Below are 19814 nucleotides of genomic sequence, written 5' to 3'. Positions count from 1 at the left end.
GGTTAAAAAAAATGTTAAAAACCCTTAGAACTATTGTTTGTTTTGAAAAAAATGTAAACAATGTATATAAATATAATAAAATGAATATAACATGTAATTTTTTTTTAATTTATAAAAAAATATATTAAAATTATAAATAGGGTAAATTGCACTGACACTTTCTGAGGTTTATGTTTATTACAATTCCCTCCCTCACCTTTTGAAAATTACATCTCTCCCTAGAGTTTAAAGTTTCATTACAGATTCCCTCCTCAGCAATTTAATTTTTTTAAATACCAATTTTGTCCTCATTGGGTAAATTATATTGACACCCTTCACATTTTAGAAATTACAATCTCCTTTCTAAGGTTTAAAGTAGTGTTACCAATTGCTCTCTCGGTTAGTATTAGTTGGAAAAAAAATTCATTGAAAAAAAAAATTAATTGGAAAAAAATATTTGAAAAAAAAATTGTTAGAATTTTTTTTAAAATTTTTGTTTAAAACCAACGTAAACTCATTTTTTGAATTTACTTTTTTTTCTCAAATTTACAAACTAAGACAACCATTTATAAACCAAAAAAATTATAAGGGCAAATTACATATACACCCCTCGAGGTTTGACTAAATTACAGATACCCCATGAGGTTTCAGAAATTACATCCCGCCCCCTGAGGTTTGTATTTTCATAACAATTTGCCCCCTGAGGTTTATATTTCATAACAAATTACCCCCTAATTTCTTATGCAAATATAGCATTCAGGGGGAATTCGTAATTTCTCAAACCTCAGGGGGCATCTGTAATTTAGCCAAACCTCGAGGGGTGTATATGTAATTTGCCCAAATTATTAAATAGGTTTTTATGATAGTTTTTTTAAATTTTTGTAAATATAAATTGAAAACTGAAAGCGAAATGGTTACTAAATAAGTCTCAGATGATAAAAATGTCGTAAAATTAACAAATAATTAAATAAGTTACCAACGTAAAAAATGATTTATCAAAAGATTTTTAGGCTATGTATGGTTTGATTTTTAAAATTTTTTTAAAAAAATTAAAAATTAATTTGATTAAGAAATAAAAAATAAAAAATAGATTTATTAGAATAGTAGGAACTAAATAAAATAAATAAGGGCAAATTACATATACACCCCTCCAGGTTTGGTTAAATTACAGATACCCCCCTGAGGTTTCGGAAATTACATCCCACCCCTTGAGGTTTGTATTTTCATAACAATTTACCCCCTGAGGTTTATATTTCATAACAAATTACCCCCTAATTTCTTATGCAAATATAGCATTCAGGGGGGAATTCGTAATTTCTCAAACCTCAGGGGGTATCTGTAATTTTGTCAAACCTGGAGGGGTGTATATGTAATTTGCCCAATAAATAAACAAAAACAGCTCCCACTTGACACTCATTGTTTTGAAAAGTTAATTAAAAACTAATTTTTTAATTTTTTAAAAAAATATGTAAAAAAATAAAAAAATAATCAATTGTTTGATTTCAACTTTTTGGATTTAATTTTTTAAAAATTAAATTTTTTGATTTTTATATTTTTTTATTTTTAGTGAATATTTTTTATATTTTAAGTAATTTTTATTTTTATTTTTTTAGATACACCTTACTTAAATATATCTAAATAGTAAAATATTTGTGAAAAAATATTTTAAAAAATTAATAAATACACAAAAATATGAAAAATATTTTTTTTTGAATTTTTTTAATAATTTTTGGTATTTAGTGCATTTTTTAAAGGTTTTTTTTCAAAAATATTATATTTTTAAAGTGTATTTATGTTAGATATGTCTAAAATTTTTAAATTTTTTTAAAAATATTAAAAAAAATCATTAAAAACATTAAAATATGAAAAATAAAATGTAAAATTTTTTAAAAATTATTTTCAGAAAATTAAAACTGATATGATTGAAAATAAATTAAAAACTAAAAATTAATTTTTAATAAGATTCCAAATTGGCCCATAATCAACCAACCTGAACTTTCGATCCCAAACGCCGTTCTGAAAACCCACTCTCTGTTCCCTCCATTACTCTCTCTCTTCAAACTGCGAGAAGGGGAAAGAGGAGAGAGAAAGAAAGAAAAAAAAAACCCAGAGAGCAGAGAAGAGCCGCCTCCTTCCATTTTCTCTCTCCTGTGACAGTCTCTGAAAAACCCTAATTCTTTCTTTCTCCTCCACATCCATGGCTTCCGATCCGACTCAGCTCCAACTCGCCCAAATCGCCGCCATCCTCGGCCCCGATCCCACTCACTTCGAAACCCTAATATCCCATCTCATGTCCACCGCCAACGACCAGCGCTCTCAAGCCGAGTCTCTCTTCAATCTCTGCAAGCAAACACACCCCGATTCCCTCTCTCTCAAGCTCGCCCACCTCCTCCACTCCTCCCCCCACCCCGAGGCTCGCGCCATGTCCGCCATCCTCCTCCGCAAGCAGCTCACTCGCGACGACTCTTACATATACCCCAATCTCTCTCCGGCCACTCAGTCCACCCTCAAATCCACTCTCTTGGATTGCGTCGGCCGCGAAACCGCCAAGACCATCTCCAAGAAGCTTTGCGATACCATTTCAGAGCTCGCTTCTTCGATCTTGCCCGACGGTGGCTGGCCGGAGCTCTTGCCGTTTATGTTCCAGTGCGTCACGTCGGACAATCCGAAGCTTCGCGAATCGGCGCTGTTGATTTTCGCGCAATTGGCGCAGTACATAGGGGAAACCCTAATTCCTCATTTGGATACTCTGCACACTGTGTTTATTCAGTGTTTGAGCTCTGGTGTGGATTCGGATGTGAGGATTGCTGCGTTGGGGGCTGCGATTAATTTTGTTCAGTGTTTGGAGAGTGCCTGTGATAGGGATAGGTTTCAGGATTTATTGCCGGCGATGATGCAGACTTTGACGGAGGCGTTGAATTGCGGTCAAGAGGCCACGGCGCAGGAGGCTCTGGAGCTGTTGATTGAGTTGGCCGATACGGAGCCGAGGTTTCTAAGGCGGCAGATTGTGGATGTTGTGGGTTCTATGCTGCAGATTGCTGAGGCAGAGAGTTTAGAGGAAGGGACGAGACACCTTGCGATTGAGTTTGTGATTACACTGTCCGAAGCGAGAGAGAGGGCGCCTGGAATGATGAGGAAGTTGCCACAGTTCATTCAGAGGTTGTTTTCTATATTGTTGAAGATGTTGGAGGATGTAGATGATGATCCTGCGTGGCACAATGCCGAGACTGAGGATGAGGATGCTGGTGAGACCAGTAATTATAGCGTTGGGCAGGAATGTTTGGATAGGTTGTCGATTTCTTTGGGTGGAAATACGATTGTGCCCGTTGCTTCGGAGCTTTTGCCAGTATATTTGGCTGCTCCTGAATGGCAAAAGCATCACGCTGCACTCATCTGCCTTGCACAAATTGCAGAGGGTTGTTCGAAGGTATTGACTTTGAAGATATTTTTTCGATACCCATGATTTGAATTTAAGTTAATTGTTTTTTTTTTTTTGGTCCGAATTAAGTTTAATTTCACAAGTTCATTTAAGAATTTGGTATTTTATTAGTGATTGTTGATTATAATTGTAGTTGCTCATTGTTTTGTTATGGGTATTATGGTGTTAATTTGAGGTCCAAGTATGATGCTTGACCAGAAAGCTTAATTTTGTTGACAAAAATTGTTTAATATTGTCATGTTTATATTGCAGGTGATGATAAAAAATTTGGAGCAAGTGGTGTCAATGGTTTTGAACTCGTTCCAAGACCTTCATCCTCGTGTGCGTTGGGCAGCAATAAATGCAATTGGTCAATTGTCAACAGATTTGGGCCCAGACTTGCAAGTTCAATATCATCAACGGGTGCTGCCTGCCTTAGCTTCTGCTATGGATGACTTCCAAAATCCACGAGTGCAGGTCAGTGGGCTTGTAAAATTTTCATCTTTGCATAACCATCTGCTCTTTGTTTATGTCAACAATTGTACATTTATGTTCATTTTTGTTTGCATTGCAGCTGTTTCTGACATGGCATCCAACCTGTTATCATACTGAACTAATTATTGCACATTAAACTTTTATAAGAGAATCACCTTTTATATCTTGTCTTTTTCTTTTTTAAAGAAAGAATAGAAACATTTCCTTTTGTCTTTTGGTTTTTTGTTTTCTTTACTTAGTTTCTGATCTGATGGTGTTTTGCTGTATTTACCAATTTCTTCAACTAACAGAAATCAAGCCGAGTAAAGCTACCCTTTTTATTTTACAGTTACTTGCTTTCCAATAAGCATCATTGACTGGACCATGTTATCTTCTACCAACATTTGCCACTGTGGTCCTTTGCTTTGGATTATGGAAATGAAATCAATACTCTGGTTTATGCAATGTCTTAATTAGGTGCAATGTGGTTATGAAAAATATTAAAATGCCTTTATTATCATGAATTTTATTTTAATCAAGATAATCATGGTTGTTCAAAGGGTACCCCAATTCTATAATTTAGTTTTACAATGTGATTCAACACCCCTAATTAGAAGTGTCTTTAATATATATATACACATGTTTATATATGAAATAAAATGAACATATTTGATGGTTATGTTAAAGAGAGAGAGAGAGAGAGAGAGAGAGAGAGAGAGAGAGAGAATTATTCGTAAAATATTTTGGAGATTCTTTTATTGCTAATACTTTAGCTTCTAATTACATCAAATATTCTATTTCTAAGATAATAAAATTGAATCGGAGAATGCAACTATGAAATTCAAATTCCCTCAGAAAATAAGTTACTGATCTCAGTACATCGTTAGGACAAACAGAGAATTGAACAGCATGATGCCTCTCAGGCACCTTTTCAAAGTACTAGGTTACTGGATTTTCTGTCATTAGGTGCTGGAGTTATTCAGGCAGCTACTGTTTCAAGGTTATTGATATTATTTATCTTTTTCCTTTACTATGTGATTAAAACTATTTGTGCATCCATCCTTTGTTGCTTGTTTGGCGCAGGCCCATGCTGCTTCAGCAGTGCTAAATTTTAGCGAAAATTGCACCCCCGACATCCTAACGCCTTACTTGGATGGAATCGTGAGCAAACTGCTCGTACTCCTACAGGTATGTTCTCAATCTGCCTCTGAACTTCACTTTACTCAGATACATCTGTCCAAATGTGTATGTGCATGTTATCTATGATCATATGTATATGCTTGTCTATGTATACATATTAATCAATTGTGTGTGTGTGATGGAGTACATTTTAGCCGTCTTGTTCTGCCAAACTGATTGTACCTGGTTGAACTTATGCATACTGGTTGTGTTCTGTTCAGAATGGCAAGCAAATGGTGCAGGAGGGGGCTTTGACTGCTTTGGCATCAGTTGCAGATTCGTCACAGGTACTGTTTCCACTTATTTTTACTTGGTTAATCTTTCAGTTTCTTTCATAATGGTCCTATTTGACACAATGCATGGTTGACAGGAGCATTTCCAAAAGTATTACGATGCTGTTATGCCTTACTTGAAAGCTATTTTGGTGAATGCAACTGACAAGGCTAATCGCATGCTTCGTGCCAAATCCATGGAGTGCATTAGTTTGGTTGGAATGGCTGTTGGAAAGGATAAGTTTAGGGATGATGCTAAGCAGGTTATAATCCATATATTGCTAGTTTATGATTATATGATCATCTCATAAATGTCTCATTACCATATTGTGGTTGATGATGTTTATGGTTGTTATGTAAGTATATTCTTATGCATGTAAATGAAGCAATAAAATATTGAATTGTTTCAATTTGTCTTCTTGATCTTCTTTTAATGTGTTAAAATAGTTCGGCCATGCATTCTGCTCTGGTTCTGGGTGAATTTTGTGAGCTTTGCAATCCAAGTTGTTTTATTTTCTCAGCAGATACATTAATCATTACAATTGTAAAACATTATGTTTTGTTTAGACAAGGGACTTATGGTTTTCTAATTATTCAAGGTTATGGAAGTCCTAATGACATTGCAAGGATCCCAGTTGGAGACAGATGATCCGACGACAAGCTACATGTTGCAAGTATGTTTTCATCATGTTCACAGATGAGTTTGAGTCTCTACGGACTGTTATCTTTTTGAATAGAAATTGTGCATAATTTTGTTTTATATTAACATAAGAAAATATGAATGTCTAATTGTGTTGCAGGCATGGGCCAGACTTTGCAAATGTCTTGGGCAGGATTTCCTCCCTTACATGAATGTTGTCATGCCTCCTTTGCTTCTGTCTGCTCAACTAAAGCCTGATGTAACCATTACATCTGCTGATTCTGATGCTGATATAGATGAATCTGATGATGAAAGGTTCGAATTTTGGTTTAGTCTAATTGTAAAGTTCTGGAAATGGTTGTAATTTGTAAGATTTGTGTCTTTTCTTTTTAATGTTTTGTTTTTTTTTTTTTGTCTCTTCCAATTTAGTGAATAACACTGTTTTTTGTATTGCTTTGTTTTCATTGTTTTGATGTGTTTTTGTTACAGGTTTCTAATTTCCTAATGTAAGATCTGTGTTGTTATTTGCAGTATTGAGACTATTACACTTGGGGATAAGAGGATTGGAATAAAGACTAGTGTTTTGGAGGAAAAGGCAACAGCTTGTAACATGCTTTGCTGCTATGCTGATGAGTTGAAAGAGGGCTTTTTCCCATGGATTGATCAAGTAAATTTAGCCTTGCATAATATGAAGAATTTCATATTAAAATATCTACCAAAATCTAGATATTTTAACCATGCATAAATTGTGCAGGTTGCTCCTACGATGGTCCCACTTCTTAAATTTTATTTTCATGAGGAAGTTAGAAAGGCTGCTGTTTCAGGTATTAGGGTGAACTGGAAATTTTCAAGTGACTCTGAGGGATCTTGATCAATAATCTTAATGCAATCTTTTTAATTTGTTCATAGCCATGCCGGAGCTGTTGCGATCAGCTAAATTAGCTGTAGAGAAGGGGCAATCTCAAGGTCGTAACGAGACGTATATTAAGCAGTTGTCTGATTACATAGTACCTGCTTTGGTGGAGGCTTTACACAAGGTTATAGTCGTCTGCTTCATCTATTTTTTAGTCTTTTTATGCCAATATCCAGCTTATTTATTTACTTGTTTATTTTATTTTGAAGACTTTGTGCTTTTTGTCTTGACTTGTTTTGGATTACAACTCATCTTCAGGAACCTGAGACAGAAATTTGTGCAAGCATGTTGGATGCTTTGAATGAATGCATAGAGGTTTGTTTCATCTGTTCATGACCTTGACTTCATAAATTTATTACAAAAAATGTGTATAATACATGTGTTATTTCACTCTGTGACTTCATATAACTATTCTAATTGTTGGGAAGTATATTTTCTGAACATATTGGAGCTTGCAGCTGCCAAGCTGCTGACCAATTGTTTGAAGGTTTTAACTCCCTATTTAAAGAATGCAGGTTCTTTTTAATGTTTGGTTTATGGCATGTGATCCCGTGGCAAGCTCAAGGTTGTCATGTAGTTTTGAATTTTTATTTATTCATTTATTTTTTAAAGTAGGCAATGTTACCAATTGCGGCTGAAAAAAGGTAAATTATGTATTGTGATTGTGATGTCTATAAATTGGATTGGCCTGGTACAATTTTGTATTTTTTACATTCTCAATCATGTCTTGTTAATTGATTGATAGCATGTCCTAGAACTTAGAAGTAAGATATATAAATATGATTAGTGCTATTATTTTTTCTTTTCTTTTTGTTGAGTGTAGCAAATTAAATTAAAAAAGGCACTGATGGGGGGTGCCGCCCGTGTACAAAAGGTTAAGCCATGATGACCCATACCAAAAAGAGGCGTATACACTTGAGAGACAAAACAACTTGTAACTACTTACATGAAAGGGAATCCACAATATATATTTCTTTGTTGCTGTGTCCTAGATGTAGTGTATCTTGATTTTTTGAAAATTGCCTTCTTGGTGTGACCATATAACGTGATATTCATTTCCCAATTTCATGTATGCTTTTTAGACTAAAACCATATACATCAATTGACCATATCAGTATGGATGGGGCATTAGCTTGGCAAGGGGATTGGGTCAATCGGTCATTGGTTTGATCACTGGTCAGTAAGTTAAATTGGGTCAATAAAATTGTTTTAAAAATAAATAACCATGTAAATTAATAGGAAGATTAAGAGGTTAAGAACAAAATGACATTTTAGAAATTAAAATAGTTTAGAATTTCAAGTTTATGTATGATAATGTATATAATAATTATAAGATTATAAATATTTGTCTGTTTGTATATGTATACTTATATGCGAATAAGTTTCATACTTGCGTGTTTATACGATCCACATTTATGTGCATTTTCATATGTGTATATATATGTATGTGCTAAGAAGCATGAATACTGATAAGGTGGTGTGTTCATGTCAGACACGTGTTGGGCACAGCCACTTGTCGGATACTCCCCTATATGTGTTGATCTCTCGTTCAATCGTGTCATATTATTATTATTTAAATTTTTTTAGATCCGACATACCTCACTCTTGGGGACAACTAATTATAAATTTCAACATGGTAACTTAGAATGCAATGATAAAAGAAAAAAATATAATTTATATGAATTAGTGTTATGTTGCATTTATATATATAAATATTGTGTATCCCCTACTTCTTGTGTCTTGCGATGTTTAAAAATTGTTGCGTATGTGTCATGTCATGTGTCCGTTTCCCTTAGAAGAGGTGTGCTCAAGGCAACATTATTAAAAGGGGTTCAATAGAAAGTAAAGCCAGTCAGTTCTGAATCCTCCCAGACTAGAGGAATAACTTAATGGCCGGGTTAAACAGGTTTTGGCAGGTTACATTTTTCTCATGTCTGCCAGGTCAAGGGTAAGAAATCGAGCCAAGCGGGTTAGGGTCTGCCAATTATTAATTAATGCCTAAAAGATCAAATAATCTGCAGTACACCAACATGCACTGATCTGAGTGTCACTGCTGAAATATGTAGTTTACTTGTCCCCACCGTTTTCCTGCTAACTTGGCTGGGTGAATAATTAATTAAGTCACAGCTAGTTTTTATTTGGGATTCTGTGATGCGCACTATCAGTCAACTGGTTTTATCTGGCCAATATATAAGTTAATGTTGCATGTTGTTGTACTGGTGCTGATCTTATAATCACAAAACCGTCCACCCTTCCCTCTTCTCCTTCTTTTGCAAATTGATAACTTTGAGCGAGCTTATGTGACTTTAAAGAAGTTTGTAGCTTTATCTGGATAATTTTTTTTGTTTCAGATTGCTGGACTTCTTCTGGATGAAAGCCAAGTAAGGTCAGTAGTTGAAGAGATAAAACAAGTGATCACAGCTAGTTCAACTAGAAAAAGAGAAAGGGCAGAAAGAGCCAAAGCAGAAGACTTTGATGCAGAAGAAGGAGAACTGCTGAAGGAGGAAAACGAGCAAGAAGAGGAACTTTTTGATCAAGTATGTTATTGGAGCATATCTACTGGAGACATTTACCTGTTACCCTGGCTGCTTTGTTTGTTATGTAAATACATACTAATGTTATCTGGTTTTACATCATATGTCATTATATGATCCAGGTTGGTGATTGCTTGGGCACTTTGATCAAAACTTTCAAGGCCTCTTTCTTGCCCTTTTTTGATGAGCTATCGTCGTATTTAACTCCCATGTGGGTAAGTTCTTTTACAAAAAAAATTCTGCTTGTCCCGCCTTTAGCATGCAAGGAGCCTTTAGATTCAGTGGAGGACATTCTTTTCATGCATAGGCATAGAGATGTAACAGTAAACAATTGGCTATATGTGCATTGTTTTAACAAATGAACTTTGTGACAACTCCTGCAATTCTGTTTTGACGTGAGAAACCCTGGATTTAATTTTTGTAAATTTGGTACATAGAACAGGGCCTATTTTATGTGGTGGTTTGCTTTAAAGTTATATTTATTTTCATAAGTGGTGTTCCTTCATGAATTCTCATTTAATGTGTGTTTTCATAAGTGGTGTTCCTTCATGAATTCTCATTTAATGTGTGTGTGTGTGTTGGGGGGGGGGGGGGGGGGGGGATCATCTAGACTCGGCTTAAATGAGACACAAAATGTTTTTGAAGTTTTCTTGATCAGTTTTTTTATTTCCATTGTGTTCATTCACAAATTGCATGCCCATTGCACTTGCTCCATGTTCATCTTATGCCTCCAGTATTTGTTGGGTAGTTGGAGCAGTATCAGAATATAAATAACCTAGAAAACTAGGGGAGTTGCATATTTTATGTGGGAAGTTCTTAAAAAAGTGATGACTTGGGGAAGCAAGGAAAGAATGGTTATGAGTTTGTCTGTAATTGAATAAGATAGAATAGGTAGGGACTTAGTAACAAAAGAAGGAAAAGTTGTGGTAAGCTGGCAACTGTACATGAAGGTGACGGTTTGCTTCCTTGTTTATGGTAGTTTGGATTACTTGCTCACAACATCCACCTATCATCTCTTTCACACTTCCTTTCTTGACAAAGTTTTGCTATGTTTGGATCTTGGATTTGTCAAGGGAAAGGAAAATGAAAAGGAAATTAAATTACTTGTATATATTCATTTTAAATGTGTAACCAAACAAAAAATGATTTTTTTTGACAATTATCTATTCATTTTCTTCTCATTTTTCCAACCCAACCAAAAAAAGAAAGAAATTTATCTGATTTTACATCATTTTTTCCCTTTCCTTTTGCATCCCCTCCACAAATCGAAGATCCAAGCATAGCACTCATGGGACAAAAAAGGAGATATGTTTAGCTTCAGAACTGGCAGATTCATCTTCTTAAATTCTGACGAGGCTGTTTACATGCAGGGTAAGGATAAAACAGCTGAGGAGAGAAGAATTGCTATTTGTATATTTGATGATGTTGCTGAGCAGTGTCGAGAAGCAGCCCTTAAGTAAGCATTTGCCCATAAAAGTTATTTTCAACTGAAGAATTCCTGATTTTCATTCTCCTTTTTATATATCTTTCATTTTGGTGGAACAGATATTATGATACTTACCTTCCTTTCTTATTGGAAGCATGCAATGATGAAAACCCTGATGTTCGTCAGGTATGCCTCATTTGATTATTAGATTATTCTTTGTGTGCTTTTAAGTTGTCATTGCTTCGTTCATGCTAATGTTTAATGCTTTTCAGGCAGCTGTTTATGGGATTGGCGTATGTGCAGAGTTTGGTGGATCAATGTTCAGACCTCTTGTGGGAGGTAGTTTCCTTTCCCATTGCTTAGTAGCAGCTCTATCCTTAAGATTATCCTCTCTCAGAACTGAACCTTTTTTTTTTCCCCCTGCAGAGACTCTTTCTCGACTGGATGTTGTAATAAGGCACCCTAATGCAAAGCATTCAGATAATGTGATGGCATATGACAATGCTGTCTCAGCTCTTGGTAAAATATGCCAATTCCATCGTGACAGCATAGATGCAGCTCAGGTACTTGTAGTTTTGGTTGTTCCTTTTGTCTATAATGCCTTCTTTATTGTCATCGTCGCTGAATTTTCATCCAGTTGTCTCATACTGAATAGGGAGTTGTTGTAAACCTTTTGACATGGACACTGACTACTGTTTCTTTTGTTTTTGGGTACTCGTGTTCGAATCATGATTCATGATCAACTATGACTGCATGTCCTATGAATGCAATCTTTCATCCTTGCATGAACATTGTAAGGGGACAACTCTTTTCATTGTACTTATGCCCACCCAAGTGAGCCCATATGTGGCAGCCTTGGAGTTTTCAGCATCAACTGAAGTAATTTATTCCATGAAAATTATTAACACAATCTTGCCTGTCAATTAATTTATTTGGTGATGTTGAGTTCATTCTAGCTTGCCAGGAAGCTACTCTGGAGACTACACTGGCACTTAAGCCTCCCCAATTGTCTAGAATCAGTGAAAATACTGTCAATGGCATCCATCCTCCACTGTTTCAGTGTACAATGACAATTTGTCGGCTCCAGTATTTAAAAAGAAAGGAAAAAACAAAAATAGATTAGGGAAAAAAGGGAAGGCATTCAACAAAAATCTTAAATATCTTTGGGGTGTTGTAATTCATAATTTGTTCTTTCATTAATTTTATCATTGTTACACCATTACGGTGATATTGTTGTCTTCACTGCCCTGCTATTTGGTACCTAAGCAAATTGTCTTTAAATGGAGGCTTTTGCTTCCTTAGGACTTTTTTAATGATATCTTCCCTTTGAATTGGGCTGGACGGATAAACAGTAATTTCTGATCTATTTTGCAGTCAAGTTGGAATCTGATGTGGTTTGATGAGCTTCTTTTGCTACCTGCAAAAATGTTAAATATCTTTGAGGCATCATTATATAGAATTTCTTCGTATATTTTTTGTAATTTTGATTCGCGAATCACTATTTCTATCATAATGTTCCATCTTCATGACACTTTTTAGTGTTTAAGCAATGTCCTCTAAAAATAAATTTATTGTTTTCCGCTCCATTGTGTAATTTTTGTTCCGTTTGGCAGGTTGTCCCTGCCTGGTTAAGCTGCTTGCCTATTAAGAGTGATATGATTGAGGCTAAAGTTGTACACGACCAGCTTTGTTCTATGGTGGAAAGGTAGAAACTTGAAATTTTAACTTCTTGTAGATCTTGTCAACCTGACATTTATCCAGCTTCTTCTTTCCTTTTGCATTATATTTCTTTATGCTTTAGTCCACATTTCTACATGTATTGAAAATTGAATCGCATCATATGTACAGGTCAGACAGGGAACTTTTAGGGCCCAACAATCAATATCTTCCCAAAATAGTTGCGGTTTTTGCAGAGGTATAACCTATCCTTAATCTACCTTTCCAATTTCTTAATTCTTATGTTGATGTACTTGGCAATTACAAATATAATTGTTTGGGGCACATGTTGAGCTTTTTGGTAAAGAAAGCAGAACCAAGTGCTTGTCAACTTATTAGTTCTTTAGCGCCATTTCCATAATATGTTTAATGCATATGTTATCATTTGTATGGTCGATGGGTAGAGAAATGAGAACATATGTGAAGGCATATGGTCGATGGATGGGTAGAAAAATTCTAAGCAAATTATCGTTACAGGCAGCACATAAAATTCTAGGTCTACCAGTAATAGTGTTGGGTTTACTTTCTTGCTTAAGTATCTGATTTTTTGTTTTCTGTTTTTGCCTCTATTTATTTATATCTTCAAATCCTTGTCGAAGGTTCTTTGTGCCGGTAAAGATCTAGCATCAGAGCAAACTGCCAGCCGAATGGTTAATCTTTTGAGGCAGCTTCAGAATACACTATCACCATCTGCCCTAGCATCAACTTGGTCATCCTTGCAGCCTCAGCAGCTGCTTGCACTGCAATCCATCCTCTCATCTTAGCTGCTTTCGGATTTGTGGGCGTAGTAGCACCATTCCCTTTACCGGTGATTGTGTCCTTTTAGTTTGTATTATGTGTTTCTATTATCCATTCTTTTTTCACGAGGTAAACCATAATTCCTTTGGTCGTGCATTTTGTACCGATGTGCTGTTTGCATTGTTGGTGGAGGTTGTTTCATTTGGGGAAAAGAGGATAAGGAAAAGGTGTGTTGAAGTGAGAATCTGAAAGTTTTGGTGTAGTATGTGTATATTATTACAAGGATGATTGATTGTATGAGGCTTTACCATAAAGGCAGAAAGAAGAGAATCAAGAGTTTGTGGTTTTGATTAGGTGTCATTGTGGGTCGAAGTTCACATGAGGTTGAGACTTGTGAGTGACATCTTGTATCAGTTTTGTGTTGTTTTTAACTTGGATGTGAAGGTGATTTGATATACAATTATGATTTTTTTTGGCTTCTTATTCTTCTGTATGTATGTTTTGCCACTAATTTCATATTTTTCTACATTGTGATTGTTCATTTGGTGGCTATCAGAATTAAGATTAAAAGAAGATTTGGGTGTCTTGGTATTGATCTGGAACAATTTCCTGTGCTTGCGTGGCCTCTGATATCTGATTTTGGGAGCTGTGCTGTGGCTCAAGGTTTAGAATATGCAAAAACTGTGATTTGTGCTTGATAATTGGACCAACCACAATTTAATATGAAAGAAAATAGAAGAAATTTTTTATAATGGAATTGGTATTGCAGATTGAGATCTCACCGTCTGATTTGGTAGAGGTGAGGTAATTCTGCCGATAATGGCCTTTCTCACTACTGATTTGGTCTTTTGGGATCTTCCTCAAGCGTTCATTGTTCTGCTAAACTAAATTTCGATGGTCAAGTTAACAATTGATAAATTTGATACATGCTGATAATAGCATTTACGTAATTTCTTTGGATCTGTCCTTTGAACTCACTAAATTTAAATTTTATAGTCTATATACCTCACTTAATATCGAAATTAGCTTCTGTTCTCCCAAACTAGAACCTTACTGACATCTCCAGCCACCCAAAGCCCCTCTCCACCCACCCCCTACCCCCTAAGCCTTCGCCATCCACCTCCCAACCCGTTCTTCCTTGACAAGTTTGATCCGTTCTTCCTTGACAAGTTTGAAATTGCAAGCGGCAAAGGAGAGAATTTGTGAAGCGAAAGAGAATCACAACTAGAGGGAGGGAGAAATTGAGGGTGGGACGGCCACCTCCCAACCCGTTCTTCCCTGAAAGTTTGAAATTGCAAGCGACAAAGGAGAGAATTTGTGAAGCGAAAGAGAATCACAACTAGAGGGAGGGAGAAATTGAGACAGTGGGACGGCCACCTCCCAACCCATTCTTCCCTGACAAATTTGAAATTGCAAGCGAGAAACGAGAGAATTTGTGAAGCGAGAGAAAATCACAACTAGAGGGAGGGAAAAATTGAGAGTGGGACAGAAAAGGTGGGTGACGAGGGTAGGGTAGGGGGTGGCGGTTGGAGTTGGGGATGGGCATGTAGCTGGAGTGGAGAGGAATTAGGGTTAGGGAGCATAGGGAGACCATTCATCACTGGCAGGCCTGCCCTAGAAGTTTTCTAGTACACTTCAACCAAAGTACAAGACATTTCACTGAATATTTACAATTAAACAATTCAACCCACTCTACCATCACCAACAAAAATGAAAACAGAGATGTCATTCAAACCATTAATGCAAGAAGAGAACCATTATCACAAAAAGAAAGAAAAAAGGCCCAAAGGTTTGGCATCAAACAATAGAAAGATATGCAGGCATTAATAAATCATTCATCTTTCAACAACAAAATTACATTCAGTAGTCTTCTGCTTCATCTTCATCATCAACGCCTTCTGCCCCAACTTCCTCGTAGTCCTTCTCAAGAGCAGCAAGATCCTCACGGGCTTCTGAGAACTCACCTTCCTCCATGCCTTCGCCGACATACCAGTGCACAAATGCTCGCTTGGCATACATCAGATCAAACTTGTGGTCAATTCGGGAGAAAACTTCTGCCACTGATGTGTTGTTGCTTATCATGCAAACCGCACGCTGCACCTTTGCAAGATCACCCCCTGGCACCACTGTAGGTGGCTGATAATTAATGCCACACTTGAAACCAGTCGGGCACCTGATATATATATACACATACCAAAATTTTTAGGATCATGTGAACTGAGAACAATACAAAGAACAACAAAATTTTTATGCTGAGACAACTTACAGTCTGTCATACTATTTTATCATATTACCTTGTATTTCCTTCTCTTTCACTAAGCATTAGAAACAAAACATAAATATTACACTCCATTTGTTTGGGTACAAACCACATTTTGGAAAACGTTTTTCGCAATTTTTGGCATTTGGTACAACAGAAAACTAGTTTATTTGGACGGAATATGTTTTCCACTTTTGAAAGGTAGAGAACATTTGTTGGAATATAGTGTTACCACCACCACCACCACCACCACCACCACCACCCCACCAGTAACACCACCACTAGCACACAAGTTCCAAAGTCACAACCAAACATAGTAAAACATTTTCCATAGAAAACATTTTATGGAAAAAGTTTTTAGTAAAAAATGTTATTTGTTGGAAAATGTAATGTGCCAAAAAAAAAAAAAACAGCGCTTTAGAATATCTAAAGAATAGAAAGCACAATGTGAATACTACAGTAGTGTCAGACAGTAATGGTGATAAACCCACACGAATGAATGGCAACTAAAGTTGGATTGGAGCAGACTGCTACCATTTTTAGAAAGAAACAACTGTAAAATTATGCAAAATTAATGGCACAACCAGGATGACAGCACACCTTATCCATCCTGGTGCAAGCATTGCTATGTCTAAATTAGTGTAATAGTGTCAAAAAAAAACAAGTCATGCAGGACACTCACCAGTCGACAAACTGAACAGTTCGTTTTGTCTTAATGGTACCAACAGCAGCATTGACATCCTTGGGTACTACATCTCCACGATACATCAAACAACAAGCCATGTACTTTCCGTGCCTCGGGTCACATTTGGCCATCATGTTTGAGGGCTCAAACACAGAATTTGTGATTTCAGGAACGGATAGCTGCTCATGGTAAGCTTTTGCAGCAGAGATCACCGGTGCATAAGAAGAGAGCATAAAATGAATACGAGGGTATGGCACAAGGTTAGTTTGGAACTCTGTAATGTCGACATTAATGGCTCCATCAAACCTCAGGGAAGTGGTCAACGATGAGATGACCTGAGATATCAAGCGATTTAAGTTGGTGTAAGTTGGCCTTTCAATGTCTAGGGATCTCTTGCAGATATCATATATAGCTTCATTGTCTAAGAGCACAGCAACATCTGTGTGTTCAAGGAGGGAATGAGTGGACAACACACTGTTGTAAGGCTCCACAACTGCAGTCGAGACCTGGAGATTTAGGATAAAAGTTGTTGTGAGACCTTTAAGATGAAAACCTATCGAATTCTTTAAGAAACAAAATAGTCTTTCTCCCTATTAAAAGTACAAAAACCACTTCTAAAAAAAATCTGAAAAAATAATCTCAAGTTTAAATTTGACAGTCAGCATTTGTTCACAATTATAATCTTGAAAACTTGTCTGTTTGTGCACGAAAAAAATACACATGGCATGTGAAAGATTAGGGAGAAGAATTGATTTTTCAAAATTTCTTCATTTGCTTCAATAGCAACCAAAGTAACATACACGTTCCAAAACATAAACACTTTTGTTCCAAAAAGGTGAATTTAGTGATCCAAAGCAATCCCAAAAATATTTACAAATATAAAATTAAAGTTCCTTAGGAGAAAAAACAAATGAATTATAACAAACTAAAATATAGGAGAGTGAAGTTTTGGTATGACAAAATGTAAAAATTGAGTTATAATGCTGCTAGAAATGTGTTTGAACATGACTAATTTGAAGAGAAAAAAAATAAGAATTTATTGAATATTTAATTGTTAAAGAAAATTGCTCTAGAAATACCTTAAATTCTATTAGTGTAATCTAAACAAGACTACTCATATCATACCACATTTTAGAGAATGTGGCGTACCACGTTCTTGATCCCGTTCCACGTACTGAACGATCCACTTTCCAAGTAACATAGATCTTGCCATTCTGGTAATTATTTTAAGAAAATACCTGAGGAGAAGGATAGATTGTGAAGCCAAGTTTTGACTTCTTGCCATATTCTACAGACAAGCGCTCCAAAAGCAAGGACCCCAATCCAGAACCAGTGCCACCGCCAACAGCGTTAGTAACCAAAAACCCTTGCAAGCCAGTGCAATTGTCAGCTAATTTTCTCACTCGATCAAGGCATATCTCAATGATGTCCTTCCCCACTGCAGCATGTAACCAAAAAAGCAGATTTAGCCAATTTAGTAATGTTTTTAACAAATTACCATTATTAGAATATCAGTATAATTGAACATTGCCTGTATAATGTCCTCTGGCAAAGTTATTAGCGGCATCCTCTTTTCCAGAAATAAGTTGCTCGGGATGAAAAAGTTGTCTGTATTTCCCAGTCCTAACTTCATCGACCACAGTTGGTTCCAGATCAACAAATATTGCCCTAGGCACATGCTTGCCAGCATTGGTTTCACTGAAGAAGGTATTGAAGGCATCATGTGCATAACCAACGGTGGTGTCACTGCAAGTAGATAAGATATACCCTATTAGGTCCAAAAGAAGATTGGAAAGCAGGAATAATACTAACAGTTTTAAAAGTGAATACTAACATCTGCTTATTCATACACAAAGAAGTTTAACTTGTTTGCAACACCAAAAAAGAAAAAAAAGGGATCATGTTTACCATTACTAACTATGTAGCTGATATACACAGGCACAAGCCATGCACTCACTAAATACAGTGGTCACTTTATGACATTTGACAGACTGAGTCTGTTCTGTCCAAATTAACAGTCATAAATGAGAATATTCTTGTAGAAATCATCAAAGTACTACTTGTTGCAATCATCAAAGTACTACTTGTTGCAATCATAACCAGAAGAGAGATTTGGGCAGACAAGTTTATACCAACTTGCTGTTGCAAAAGGCCAAATCCTAGAGTGTCTAGCTTCCATACAGACTTCCATAAAAACCAAATGCTTACAAGGAAAAAGTAACTTTTCTTTATGTTAATTCACTTTTCTAAAGAGCCATTTTCATAAAAACAAATAAATACAACCAAAGGATGTCGCAAGAAAACAATATGCAAGAGTATCAATATGTATCGTTCAGAGTGTTGTATGATGCTGTCAAAGTTTGGAGGAGGTTGACTCAAAAGCAGTGAGCAAGACAGCAATGTCGGTGAGGATTAGATCACAAGGAAGAGTTAGATAAAGAGAATGAGCCCATTAATTTTCTCAAAATCCCTTGTACAGAATAAAGTAACAATAGAAATCAACATTTTTTATTTTTTTTATTTTTTATCATAACAATGGTAATCAACATGAGTGGAAAATTAACACCACACAAAAGGGGATGAGAGTTTTGGGACCGCCAAAACAATGTGTTAACATTAACAGAATATCAAGCCACTTTTTGTGATGCACTTGAATACCAAAAAGCTGTCAGATCGGAAGGGAATAATGAAGAAGATGTCTTCACTGCAGTTACATTTCCCAAGCATTAGAATTGTACATCTTCTTCAAGTCAATATATGTATAAAAAAAAAAAAAAAAAAAACATAGTCGTTCATTGGGAAGCAACAATTAAAAAAGAAACAAATCCAATCCGAATACATTGTTCTTTTTTCTTTTCTTTTGATCTTAGAAATTTAGTTAGGTTAGCACAATGGAGAAATCGATGTTTCTTCATAAGCTTGAAGCCCAAACCTCCCTCTAGAAACCCAATAAACAATAACACAGTACTACCCAAAAAACAAAAACAAAACAAAAATCATTGGCTTGTGACCTAATGAAAGCCATGATAGATACCAACAAAGAAGAAAGAACAATTGAATTCAGGGCCAAAGTAGACCAACAAACAAACCATTCCCAGATTTCTTTTTTTCTCTTTTTTTTTTTTAAGAATCAGAAAAATATGTTTTGTTGAGATCCGTAAAATAAAAAAACGCAAAACACAACAAAATGATGAAAAAAAAAGGACGTATTTACACAAACCCACATGAATAAATCTCTATATATGCATGTATGGATGGATGGAGTTGGAAAAAAATTTGATATACCTGGGCATCATGCCATCGGGAAGAATGCCATGTTCGAGGCAATACAGCTCCCAGCATGAATTCCCCACCTGAATCCCCGCTTGTCCTATGTGAATGCTCAACACCTCCCTCATCTCTCTGTCTCTCTCTCTCAGAAACCCACTTTTTATCTTTCTTTCTTTCTCTCTCTCTCTCTCTCGCAGAAAGTATTGTATTTGAGGGGGAGATTATCTGTTGGAGAGGAAATGACAGAGAAGAAAAGATATTTTTAGATATTTTTTTTAGGGTAAAACCTCTTTGTCAGATTTAGAATAAA

General features: G+C 35.9%; 2 protein-coding genes across 3 annotated transcripts; one reads left to right on the top strand and one right to left on the bottom strand.

Moving 5' to 3' along the window:
• Positions 1 to 1882: 1882 nt before the first annotated feature.
• On the top strand, positions 1883 to 13772 carry LOC114272778 (uncharacterized). Of its 2 annotated transcripts, none has more exons than XR_014343053.1 (20): positions 1883 to 3406; positions 3671 to 3874; positions 4955 to 5059; positions 5272 to 5337; positions 5421 to 5585; positions 5922 to 5996; positions 6123 to 6277; positions 6494 to 6629; positions 6717 to 6786; positions 6872 to 6999; positions 7134 to 7190; positions 9227 to 9412; positions 9532 to 9624; positions 10780 to 10865; positions 10955 to 11021; positions 11108 to 11174; positions 11262 to 11628; positions 12449 to 12540; positions 12684 to 12750; positions 13151 to 13772. XR_014343053.1 is itself a non-coding variant. In XM_028214489.2 (20 exons), exons 1-20 carry the CDS (start codon positions 2177 to 2179, stop codon positions 13313 to 13315), a joined length of 3351 nt encoding a protein of 1116 aa, XP_028070290.1. In that variant the 5' UTR covers positions 1883 to 2176; the 3' UTR covers positions 13316 to 13772. The 2 variants fall into 2 exon arrangements, 1 of the variants encoding a protein (XP_028070290.1); XM_028214489.2 differs by having other exon boundaries at positions 11262 to 11398.
• Positions 13773 to 14996: 1224 nt separating this feature from the next.
• Positions 14997 to 19814, bottom strand: LOC114272789 (tubulin alpha-5 chain). Its single transcript, XM_028214497.2, has 5 exons — positions 19520 to 19814; positions 17766 to 17980; positions 17473 to 17672; positions 16232 to 16740; positions 14997 to 15462 (listed from the first exon to the last, which is right to left on the bottom strand). Exons 1-5 carry the CDS (start codon positions 19630 to 19632, stop codon positions 15150 to 15152), a joined length of 1350 nt encoding a protein of 449 aa, XP_028070298.1. The 5' UTR covers positions 19633 to 19814; the 3' UTR covers positions 14997 to 15149.

This window comes from Camellia sinensis, chromosome 10 (assembly GCF_055761805.1).
Source record: "Camellia sinensis isolate YWXY chromosome 10, ASM5576180v1, whole genome shotgun sequence".
Taxonomy (NCBI): domain Eukaryota; kingdom Viridiplantae; phylum Streptophyta; class Magnoliopsida; order Ericales; family Theaceae; genus Camellia; species Camellia sinensis.
The sequence above is the reverse complement of the archived record's forward strand: the minus strand, read 5'-3'. Positions and strand labels throughout refer to the sequence as shown.